Consider the following 12,151-nt stretch of genomic DNA (forward strand, 5'->3'; position numbering starts at 1 on the left):
GTGGGCCGGCCTCTGATTTTCCTTTGCCAAGGGTGGGGAGTTGAGTGTTTCCTTTGGGCCACAGCCAGCAGTGCTCAGGACTAACTCCTGGCTCTGTGCTCAGGGATCCCTCCTCCTGGTGATGCTCAGGAAGCCATATGGGGTGCCCGGGATCCAACCCGGGTCAGTCGTGTGCAAGGCAAACGCCCTCCCTGCTGTCCTGCCGCTCCCGCCCCCAGTTCCTCCCTCTGGTCCTTCTCTCTCTCTCTCTCTCTCTCTCTCTCTCTCTCTCTCTCGTTTTGACGGCCCAGGGGTCGGTGTGCCACATCTGTCCCGCTGCTTGTTCTAAACAGCAGCCCCTGGCATTGGGCTGGGCACGAGGGCAGTGCTGGGGGCCATATCCAGGGCCCCCCATCTTGTGCAGAATCTCCGCGCCTCCTTCCCTGTCACCGCTCCCTGCGAGAGCAGGACTGGAGCAGGACTGGAGCAGGACTGGAGCGCCTCTTGCGGTCCCCGGGGTGCGGCTGCCCTGGTGCTTCTTGTTCTGCCCTGTGGAATCCAGCGTGTGCTGCTGCTTCCCTTCTCAGACCAAGAGCAGGTCTGGGACAGAAGGAGAGAGGGGGACCCCGTGATGAGAGAGAGAGGGAGGGGGGGGTGAGAGAGGGAGGGAGAGAGAGGGGGAGAGGGAGGGGGGAGAGAGGGAGGGAGAGAGAGAGAGAGGGAGAGAGAGAGAGGGAGGGAGGGAGGGAGGGAGGGAGAAAGAGAAAGAGGGAGAGAAAGAGAGAGGGAGAGAGAAGAGAAAGGGGGAGAGGGGGGGGGGAGAGGGGGAGGGAGGGAGAAAGAGAGGGAAAGAGAGAGGGAGGGAGGGAGAAAAAGAGAGGGAGAGAAAGAGAGGGAGAGAGGGAGGGAGAAAGGGAAAGAGGGAGAGAGAAAGGGGGAAAGAGAAAGAGGGAGAGGGAGAGAAGGGGGAGGGGGGAGAGAGAGAGGGAGAGAGAGAAAAAGAGATCGAGGGAGGGGGAGAGGGGAGAGACGCCAGGTGGTCTCTTGTGGCCTGCGGGAACCAGGCCGGGCCGGTGGACGCTGTGTGGACGGTGAGAGCTGTCCCCAGAGGCGTCAGGCGGTCGTGGTGTGACGGGGTTGCTCCCCTTTCAGCCACATTTGCGTGGTCTCTGCCGGGCTTTCCCGTGGTGTTGTAAACTGGCGTCTCCTCATTAGCGAGGTAGTCAGGTGGGGCAGGGGCCCCCCTTATGGTCCCCCAGCCCTTCCAGGGGTGGTCCCTGAGCACAGCTGGGGCGGCCCCCAAACATGCAAATCAACGAACAGTCACGGGCAGAGAAGGCATTTGCACACGGTCCACCCAGGTTTGGGCAACCCCAGCATCCCGCACAGCTCCCTGAGCACTGCCCGGGGTGGCCCCAGCTGAGGCTCAGGCTGGGGTGTGTCCCGTGGCAGAGCACACACTTGCCGGCCTGAGGCAGTGGGGCGGGTCCCCAGTCCTGCCGAGCACTGATCTCTGAGTACTCAGACTGCGGAGTAGGGAAATACCCGCTAGTAACACGCTAGTGCCAAGGGTTTTCTGCTACTTCAGACACGCCCCGGTGGCCTCTCTGACCCCTGCTGTAGGCGGAAGTGGTTTCCGTGCACGGAACTTGAGGGCTTGGGCTCGCCACTGACCCTGGCTGCCCGAGGGACCCGGGTGTGGGCGGGATGGACGCGCTCGCCGTGGAGGGGTTTCTGCTGGGGCCCGCTGCCGCGTGTCTGGTCTCTGCAGGATATCCCCCGCTGTGTCCCCAGGTGACCCACAACCAGGAGAACGTGTTTGACCTTCAGTGGCTGGAGCTGCCCGACGTGGCCCCCGAGGAGCTGGAGGCCCTGTCCAGAAACATGGTGTTTCACCTCCGGAGGCTCATCGATGAGCGGGACGAGTGCACCGAGGTGCGAGGGCAGGCACTGCGGCAGCCCTCGGGGGCTGCGAGGCCCGGCTGGGCGGGGACCCTGGGTGTCTCCGGTGGAGGGGACACGCGGGCACCTTCCGGGACACCCTTGGGGAGTTGAAGGGACAGTCTGGCCTGGGGGCTCTTCCGCGGTGGACGTGCCCCTCGTGCCCCGCCCGGTGCTGCCTGCTGGGGCGGGGCCTTTCCTGACGCCCCTCTCACGCTGCTGAGAGCCCCGTGCCCCCCCCTCCTGCAGCTGATCGTGGACCTGACGCAGGAGCGGGATTACCTGCAGGCGCACCACCCGCCCAGCCCCCTCAAGCTGCCCAGTGCCGAGTCCACGCCCAGCCCCACCAGCAGCCTGTCCAGCGAGGAGAAGCAGCACCTGGCCGTGGAGCTGGCCGACACCAAGGCCAGGCTGCGCCGAGCCCGGCAGGAGCTGTGAGTCCTGGACCCGCGCCCTCGGGGCGGGGGGCGGGGGGTCGCACACTTCCTGCTGGGGTCTCCCCCGCCCCCCTCCCCGTGCACAGTGGGGGCAGCGGGACCGGACGCCTCTGACCTTGGGAGGAGGTTCTGCGGGGGCTGCCGTCGTGCAGCTGTCTGGTGCCCCGGGGTCTCGAGCAGTGACCCCCCCCACTCCGAGACCCGTCCCCGCCCACCTCACTGCCCGGCTCTCTCCTCCAGGGAGGAGAAGACGGAGCAACTCGTGGACACCAGGCACGAGGTGGACCAGCTGGTGCTGGAGCTGCAGAAAATTAAGCAGGAGGTGAGTGGGAGGCGCCCCCGGGCCCTGGGACACGCCTGGAACAGACGCGTGGCGGTGGGGACCCAGGACGGGGCGCCCTTGGCCAAGGCCTCTGTTCCCCGCAAGGACGGCCTCTGTCTGCAGGCCACGCTGCCCACAGCCCTGGGGGGAACCTCTGTGTCCTAGTGACCCCATGCTCGGTGGGGGGTGACCCCCAGGGGGACTCGTGTCCAGAGCCCCGGGCAGAGACTCGGGCCCCTAAACCCCGGTCCCTAAGGTCAGATCCCTAAGCTCGGGGCCCCTAAACTCTGGCCCCTAAACTCTAACCCCTGGATTCCGGGCCCCTGAGCTCGGGCCCTTAAACCCGGGCCCCTGAGCTCCGCCCCTAAGCCCCGCCCCCGAACCCGGCAGAACGTGCAGCTGTCGTCCGAGGCGCGGTCGGCGCGGGCGTACCGGGACGAGCTGGACGCGGCGCGGGAGAAGGCGGCCCGCGTGGAGCGGCTGGAGCTGGAGCTGGGCCGGTGCCGGGAGCGGCTGCGGGACGTGGACTTCTACCGTGCCCGCATGGAGGTGCGTTGTGCGTGCCCGCGGCTTCGGGGTGTGCCCGCCCCGCCCCCTCCGCCTCACCCCCACCCCCGCGGCGTCGGTGGCCGCATCGGCACGGACTGACAGACGGACGGACGGGCGGGCACTTTCTCCGTTTCCTCTTTGTGCCCCCCCCCCGCCCGTGGTGTGGGGGGGGCGGGGGGAGCACTGCACTGTCCCCATCTCGAGAGTCTTCTTCAGGTGGAAGGGGCGAGGTTCCCGCAGCCTGGCCCCGGGGCAGCTTCCTGACTGTGGGCCAAGGGGGTTATGGGGCAGAGGAGGCTTAGTCCAATACGCAGGCACGGCCCCCGGTGGTCTCCAAAGCCTGAGGCCAGAGCAGGGGCGCAGCGGGGAGGGCCTTTGCTTTGCACGCGGCTGGCCCGGGTTCAATGCCTGGCGCCCCGGAGGCTCCCCGAGCCCCATCAGGGATGACCCCTGAGTGCAGAGCGGCAAGTGACCCCTGAGCACCTCTGGGCATGTGACCCCAAACCAAATCGTCTCCAAAGCCTGTGGGACACAGCCCACATGCTACCTTTACCCACCCCCCGGGGTGGCGATTTGGCCCACAAGGGGTTACTCCAACCCCCTCAACGCCCACAGAGGGTAGCAAGGGATGGGTTTGCCCCGAGGGTCTCACACACACACACACCTAGCTCAGCATGGGCAAGGTGGCTGGATTTGCAAGAGCGTAGACTGGGCAGCACAGACGGGGTTTTGAAGGCTGAGTAGGAGTCCGCTGTGGGGAAGGGCACAGCTCGTGCCATGGGTGCCCAGGGCCTGAGGAGCACGGTGGGTGGGTACTCAGGAGCCATGTCCGCCAGTGGGACGGCCAGTGCCCCCCCCCCTGCCAGGACACTTGGCTCCCTCAGGAAGTGGGGTATGTGCTCAGCCCCCCAGCTCTGCTTCTCAGCATGGGGCCCTGCAAGGGCCTGAGCCCCAGGGGACCCCGAGACAGACACACCCCCGTGTCTCCACCTGGAGACTTGGCCCCCACCCCCAGACACCAGGCGATGCTGAAGGGGTGGGGGGGGCAGGAAGCTCTTCCGGGGTGGGGGGGGGCTTGAGCAGAGAGTCTTGGGAGGGACCCAGGCAGGACATGGGCGTCCCCAGGTGGCCACTGCTGGCCGGGCCCCAGAGCCCAGGAAACTCAGCACCCACTACCCCCCCCCAGGAAAAGACCCCCCTCGCCTGGTGGCGGGCGCAGCCGTCCTGCCCGGAGAGCCCCGTGGTCAGCCCCGCCACCCGTAGGCACTGGGCCCTGGCGTCGCTCCCCTTCCCAAGGGTGGGGTTCTCTGGGGACTTGGGGGTCCCTTTCCTGCTGCCGGCGGGGTCCACAGGGCGAGTAGGCGTGGGCGCCCCGAGGTGGGGTCTGCCTGCAGCTGCAGCCTGATGGGGGTGGGGTGGGGAGAGGAGTGTGTGTGTGTGTGTGTGTGTGTACGCGCATCATGTGTACGTGTGCGTGCATGTGTTTGAGTGTGTATGCATTGTGCATGTGTGCATGTGCGTATGTGTGTGCATTGTGTGTATGTGTGCTTGTGTGTGCATGCATGTGTGTATGCATGTGTGTGCACATGTGTGCATCATGTATATGTGTGTGCATGTGTTTGAGTGTGTATGCATTGTGTATGTGTGCATGTGTGTGCATGCATGTGTGTGCGCGTGCATGTGCTTGAATGTGTATGCATTGTGTATGTGTGCATGTGTATATGTGTGTGCATTGTGTGTATGTGTGTGTGTGTGTGTGTGTGTGAGTGGGGGTTCCACGAGGGCCTTTCTCCGGGCCCCTGCCACCCTGTGCGGCCCCTCACTCGCACCGTGGCCCCCAGGAGCTCCGGGAAGACAACATCATCCTGATCGAGACCAAGGCGATGCTGGAGGAGCAGCTGACAGTGGCCCGGGCCCGAGGCGACAAGGTCCACGAGCTGGAGAAGGACAACCTGCAGCTCAAGTCCAAGCTGCACGACCTGGAGCTGGTGAGGGGGCGGGGTCCTGCTGGGTGGGCCTGGCGGGGGGCTGGGACTTGGTGCCGCTGCTCTGACTCCGAGGTGCCCTGTGACGCGTGGGTCTCTTCCAGCTTTCAGGGGGGAGCGATGGAGGGGCCACGCCTGGCTCTGACCTCAGGGGTCACCTCTGGCAGGGCCTGGGGCATCATTTGGGGTGCCCGCTCTGTTGCATGCCCCGTCCACTGCCCTGTCCACTGCCCCGTCCCTCCAGCCCTTCTTCGGCTCCTTCAGGGTGTTAAGCCAGCTAAGGGGCCTCAAGCGCAGAGCTGCCTCCACTGCGGGCCTCGCTTTATTTTTATTTATTTATTTTTTTTGCTTTTTGGGTCACACCCGGCAATGCACAGGGGAATCACTCCTGCACTCAGGAATCACTCCTGGCAGTGCTCGGGGGACCATATGGGATGCTGGGAATCGAACCCGGGTCGGCCGCATGCAAGGCAAACGCCCTCCCCGCTGTGCTATCGCTCCAGCCCCATGTGGGCCTCGCTTTAGACCTTGTGCTCTGCCTCCTTGGTGCCCCGTGGCCTGTTGCCCCTTGTCCCCGTGGCCTGTGCCCCCTTGGTGCCCCGTGGCCTGGGCCCGGCCGGGCGGCAAGGTCCTGGTTCCCTGCGGCGTCTCTGCCCCATGGCCACCCCTTTGGGCCCGTTTTCATGCAGCCACGTTCACCGGGACAGGGAATGGGGTGCCCCGGGGCGGGAGGGGCGGGTGGTGGCTGGTCCCCGTGGACCCTCACGGCGCCGCTGCCCCCCCTCCCCCTGTCAGGACCGGGACTCGGACAAGAAGCGCATCGAGGACCTGGTGGAGGAGAACATGGTGCTGGAGATGGCCCAGAAGCAGAGCATGAACGAGTCGGCGCACCTGGGCTGGGAGCTGGAGCAGCTGTCCCGGAGTGCAGACCTGTCCGATGGTCAGTGTCCGGGCTGTGAGTCACCGCGCCCCTGCCCCCCCGCGCCCCTGCCCCGTCTCCGGGGCGCTGCTTCCTCCCCTCCCCCGCCTCCCCGGGTGTCTCTGCTGTCCACACCCCCAGGTGTGGCCGCTGGTCCCGGCCACTTCCTGCCCGCCCGCACCTTCTTCCCCCGTCTCCGCCCCCGCCCGGCACCCAGGCCCTGCTGTTGCTTGCGGAGGGGTGGTGGGTGGGTGGGTGGTTGGGTGGGCCGGCCGGCAGCCACGGCCAGCACCGGGGCAGGAAGCCGACAGCGCCCCACAGACAATAGGCCGGTTCCTGTGTCCAGAAATAGCACACGTGCACGGCCGCGGAGAGCGGGTGTGTGTGCAGGGGGGGCGGGGCGGTGCATGGTGGGGGAGGCGGTTGCTGCAGCCCTAGGACATGCGGAGAGGCTCCCGAGAGCATCTGTCTTTCCTGGGGCTGGGGCTGCAGCCACGCTGTCCACTGAACCCCGAGTTTGTGTGAGAAGAGACGGTTCTCTCTGTGCCCCGGGGCCGCCAGGTGCGGGGGCTGGGGCTGCAAGGGAGGGCGGCTGCCCCCTGGTGGACGGGAGGAGAACTGCAGCGTGTCCGGTGGGTTTTCACGGAGGCCGGCTGGAGGCCTGAGTCAGTCGCGGTGACTTGGAGGTTCACCGCCAGGGACCGGTCCAGAACACAGAGCCAGGAACTGCCCACGAGCACTGTGCATGGAGCGAGAAGCAGGGGGCACGGCATGCCAGGCTGCAGTGGGGGACGGCAGGGGTCCACACTGCACGGTCCCCCAGCACTGCCGGCCTGGTCCAAAAACAAGCAAACAAAAAAACCCCAATTCTTTCTGGTTTTTTAAATGAAGAGGGAATATTTTTTTTCCTTTTTTTTTTTTTTGCAGTGCTGGAAGTTAAACTCTGAGCCCCTGAGCCATCTCCCAGAATTTGCCTGTGGGCCATTACCAGTAGATGACTTTGTTTTATATTTTAGTCCTACATATTTTAATATATATATACACATATACACACACACATATATATATGTATATATATATATATATATATATATATATATTTCTTTTTGGGTCATACCTGGCTCTGCACTCAGGAATTACTCCTGGCGGTGTTTGGTGGACCATATGGGATGGCAGGAATCGAACCCAGGTCAGGCTCGTGCAAGGCAAACGCCCTACCCACTATATTCTCGCTCCGGACCCTTTTTTGCTTATATTTTCATCTCACCTACAAGTTTTAACCTTTCTTTTTGGGGGGGGGCGGGACACACCTGGTGGTTTTCAGGGTTTGTACCACACCTGCTGTTGCTCAGGGATTTCTCCTGGCCTTGCACTCAGGAGTCACTCCTGACAGTGCTCAGGGGACCATATGGGAGATGCCAAGGATTGAGCCTGAGTTGGCCGTGTGCAAGGCAAACGCCCTTCCCGCTGTGTGATTGGTCTGGCTCAGGGCTGACTCCTGGCTCTGCACTGAAGGGTGATTCTGGTGGGGCTCAGGGACCCTCTGTGGTGCCAGGGATGGAATCTGGGTCCACCAGATGCAAGGCAAGTGTCAAGTGCCCTTCCTGCTGTACTATAGCTCTGGTCACACACACACACACACACACACACACACACACACACACACATATATGTACGTGTGTGTCTACATATATATGTCACGAATCATGAAATCCCGTTAATCGTCGATTTCTCGAGCGGGCTCAGTAACCTCTCTTATTTGTCCTTTCCCTGAGATCTTAGAAGTCTCTCGACTCGGCCCTCCCAAGGATGTCGTACTGGAGGCTCTTTCAGGGTCAGGGGAATGGGATCCAGCTTGTTACTGGATTTAGCATATGAATACACCACTGGAAGCTTGCAAGGCTGTCCCATGTGGGCAGGAAACTCTCAGAAGCTTGCCAGTTTCTCTCAGAGGGAGAAGCAGGCTACAAGATATCACTTTGCGGCCTCGCACTTCTGGGAGCTCGCTTTTAAGTCTCTGGATGTTGGCCGTTGATGGGATTATGCACACCTGGGTTCCTCTGCCGGACCTTCATGTGTGAGGCCTGTCCGAACGTGTGGAGAGGGGCCTCGAGCATGGCTGTAGCTAGGTTCTGGTGGTCTTCGGCTGCCAGGAGCTCTGCTGGGGGCAGGGAGGGAAGCTGGAGCCCATCCCCTCCAAGGGGCCCCGGGGAAGACAGCCAGGTGTGCGGCAAGAGACTCTCATATATTATATATATATATATATATATATATATATATATATATATATATATATACATATATGTATGTTATTCTTTTTAAAGCAATTTACATCGGATTTCTTATTCATTTGAAACTTCTTGGGAAATGACACACCAGAATCTCAGGGCGCCCTTTTCCTGGGGGTGACGAGTGCTAGGCAAACTGGGCAGAGTCCCTCTGTGGCCCTGCAGACATGACTAGCTGACCACCTGCCTGCAGACACGACTAGCTGACCACCTACCGCTCCCCCTGTTGAGCGGGACCCTCCCCTCCCAGAGCAGGCCCAGAGAAACTGCTGCCTCCTGCTTGCTCTGCCGTCCGGGCTGGTCAGCGGCCGTTATTGGTCAGCGGCGCTGTGAACTGACCCAGACTCGCCCTCCCCCTCTTTCCTCTGCTGTTGGGGGCAAACTCATCCCCGGGCCAGGGCGGGGGGTGGGGCTACCCTGCAGAGGTGACCCCGATCCTGGTGTGCCCGCTGAGCCGGGGTGGGTGGGGCCTCCGCCTCTGACCTCAGGCCGCCCCCACCCCCAGCGTCCAGGAAGTCGTTCGTGTTCGAGCTGAACGAGTGCGCGTCCAGCCGCATCCTGCGGCTGGAGAAGGAGAACCAGGCCCTGCAGAGCACCGTGCGGGGGCTGCGGGACGCCGCGCTGGCCCTGGAGGAGAACAGCCTCAAGTGCGGGGAGCTGGAGAAGGACAACCAGCAGCTCAGCAAGAAGGTGGGCCCGGGAGGGGTCCTGGGGCTCCCCACCCCCGGCAGCGCTTGCCGAGTTCCCTGGAGAAAGAAATCACTTCTCTTGCATGTGTGATTTTTTTTTTTTTTCATTTTGGGTCACACCCGGCGATGCTCAGGGGTCACTCCTGGCTCTGCACTCAGGAATTACTCCTGGCGGTGCTCAGGGGACCCTATGGGAATCGAACCCGGGTCGGCTGTGTGCAAGGCAGACGCCCTCCCCGCTGTGCTATCACTCCAGCCCCACATGTTTGGTTTTTGTTTGTTTTGCGTTTGGGGGCCACAGCCAGCCGTGCTCGGGCATCACTCCTGACGGGGCTGGGGGGACCGTGATCTGAACCCGGTGCCAGGCAGACCCTACCCGTTGTACTGTCTCTCCGGCCATTATCTTTGTGCATTTTTGGTTTTTGTTTTAGGGTGGGAGGTGCTGGTTTGGGCCACACCCAGCTGTGCTCAGGGCTTACTCCCAGCTCTGTGCTCAGGGATCACTCCCGACGGGGCTCAGGGGACCATATACGGTACCAGGGATTGAACCTGGCTTGATCGTGTGGAAGGCAGGCGCCTCACCCGCTGTACTCCCGCTCCAACCCCCAATTACTGTTGGAATTCTTTTTGTTTTGGGACCATACCCAGCAGTGCTCAGGGGTTACTCCTGACTCTGCACTCAGGAATTACTCCCGATGGTGCTCGAGGGTCCATGCCAGGGATCGAACCTGGATTGGCCACCTGCAAGCTTCCCCCTCCGGCCCTCCCCGCTGTCCTAGCGCTCAGGCCCCCAGTTCCTGTTATAAAAACCTCACACGGGAAAGAGAAGGCCCGTGACGTGCCCTAGCTCGCTGCTTGCTGTGCCTTGATTTTGTTTTGGTTTTGTTTATTTTTGGCCGGGGGGGGTCACATCCTGCATTGCTCTGCTACTTACTCCTGATTTTTGCGCTCGGGGGTCATTTTGTGGAAGTGTCCGGGGGACCCTGTGTGGTGCTGGGGCTTGGACCAGGGTCAGCCCCAGGCAAAGCAAGTGCTTTGCCCACTGTGCTCTCTCTGCGGCCTTGGGTTGGTGTGACCCCTGAGCACGGCGCCGGGAGTAAGCCAGAGCACAGAAACTCCCCCAAAGCCTTGACGGCTTCCCGTAGTGCACCCACTTTCTTGCAGTGACACACGGGCAGGTTCCCTCGTGCACCCGGGGTGCTCCCAGCGGTCAGCCAGGCCACGCAGTGGCAGGACGGGGGCAGCAGGACTCCAGCTCAGACAGCCAGCCCCCCCACCCCCCGTTGGGCACCGCCCCCTGCAGCCTGCTCCTGGCCCCCCTGGGCAGCCCCACACCCCATGAGCCCGGGGCCCTTGGGCGAAATAGCTGCCAAGGGACATGCGGGGTGTGGCAGGGGACAGGGGCTCCCCGAGGGTGGTGACAGGGTCCCTCGGGGGCGGGCCTCCTGTCCTGAGTGGCAGGGAACAGCCCCGCATCCCCGGGTCAGCCCTCGCCGGGCCCAGCCGTGACGCCGCCGTGCCGGGCCGGGCCGGGTCCCGCCGACAGGTGGAGAAGCTGCAGAACCAGCTGGAGAGGGAGAAGCAGAGCAACCAGGACCTGGAGACGCTCAGCGAGGAGCTCATCAGGGAGAAGGAGCAGCTGCAGAGCGGCCTGGAGGCCCTCAGGGCCGAGCGCGCCCGGCAGGTGGGCCCACAGCCGCTGGAGGGGGCGGGGGGGCATGCTGGAAACCTGTCACTCAGATCCCCGGGGGCCTGGACAGACCCCATGGCCCTGGACAGACCCCACAACCCCTGGGACAGCCCTCAGGATGCCAGGAACAGCCCCCACCACCCTCCAAACAGCCCCCATGACCCTTGGAACAGCCCCACCACCCCAGGACAGCCCTCAGGACCCCCAGGACCATCCCCATGACCCCTGCTGTCCCAGCTCCGGGCACCCACATTTCACCGCGTGGCCACACAGCCCTCCTGTCCCTTTGCCGGGCACTGCAGGAGGAGCCTGTGCTGGGGTCCATGCACTGGGCTGCCTGGCCCAGGCCCCCAACTTTCCCCCTACCAGGCTGGGGCTGGGGGCCCTACAGGCCCCTTGGGGATTCAGTGTCCCAGACCCGACCCGAGACCCCCCACCCCCGTCCAGCCCCTGGCCGAAGGCTGGTGCTCAGAGCTCGAACTGCACCATAGGGACTTGGGCCCGGGGGCTGTGTGTTTGTGTGGGGGGGGGGTCTGTAGGTGTGTGTGGGTGTGTGTCTGTCGTGCACCTGTTCCTCGGTGCAGCAAAGCACCCGCATAAGCAGCGGTGCGCTGCAGGGGAGAGTGTGCAGGGGGCTGGGGACCGTCGGGCTGCCTGGCTGACAGTGAGGAGCAGGGGACCCACCGAGGGTGGGAGAGCCCGTGGCGGGGTCACTGGCCGTCCTGCATAGGTGGGGGCCGGGGGAGCCCGTGCGGGCTATGGGGTCGCGCTAGACAAGTTCCCTAGGGCGGCGAGTTCCTTTCCGGGCTTAAGGTCCCGGGCTCCGGTCAAGGTTTCTGAGTCACGCTGGTGGCTACAAGCGGGGCCACTCGAGGCAGGGCTGGGGACCTGGGGCCACTGCTGGGGAGCCTGGCCCCTCCCAGGGCCTGAGGCAGTCAGGGGCCCCCAGGCTGCATGCGTGCTGCATGTGTGGTGCTGGGACTCCTGCTCTGGCTCTCATCACGGCCTGGACCCGGGCTCCCAGACCTGAGCCTCTCCCGGGCCTTGGCTGGCCATGGCACCACCTCCAGACATTTTTCTTTTCTTTTATTTTCTTACTTTCTTATTTGGGCTAGAGCGATAGCACAGTGGATAAGCCGACCTTGCACGCAGCCGACCTGGGTTCGGTTCCTCCGCCCCTCTCGGAGAGCCCGGCAAGCCCCCCATGGCGTATTCGATATGCCAAAAACAGTAACAACAAGTCTCACAATGGAGACGTTACTGGTGCCCGCTCCAGCAAATCGATAAGCAACGGGATGACAGTGGTGTCTTTCTTATTTATTTAGTTAGTTAGTTTATTTTTGGCTTTTCGG

General features: G+C 63.2%; 1 protein-coding gene across 1 annotated transcript in view; it reads left to right on the forward strand.

Annotated features, from left to right (window-relative positions):
• Positions 1 to 12,151, forward strand: part of CCDC88C (coiled-coil domain containing 88C) — a 96,016-nt gene that overhangs the window by 55,884 nt on the left and 27,981 nt on the right. The window contains exons 4-11 of the mRNA XM_055131924.1: positions 1,774 to 1,914; positions 2,170 to 2,354; positions 2,598 to 2,679; positions 3,070 to 3,228; positions 5,070 to 5,216; positions 6,009 to 6,153; positions 8,926 to 9,110; positions 10,656 to 10,793. Of these exons, the coding sequence (XP_054987899.1) occupies positions 1,774 to 1,914; positions 2,170 to 2,354; positions 2,598 to 2,679; positions 3,070 to 3,228; positions 5,070 to 5,216; positions 6,009 to 6,153; positions 8,926 to 9,110; positions 10,656 to 10,793 (1,182 nt within the window). The remainder of the gene's footprint in view (positions 1 to 1,773; positions 1,915 to 2,169; positions 2,355 to 2,597; positions 2,680 to 3,069; positions 3,229 to 5,069; positions 5,217 to 6,008; positions 6,154 to 8,925; positions 9,111 to 10,655; positions 10,794 to 12,151) is intronic.

This window comes from Sorex araneus, chromosome 3 (assembly GCF_027595985.1).
Source record: "Sorex araneus isolate mSorAra2 chromosome 3, mSorAra2.pri, whole genome shotgun sequence".
NCBI classification, from domain to species: Eukaryota; Metazoa; Chordata; class Mammalia; order Eulipotyphla; family Soricidae; genus Sorex; species Sorex araneus.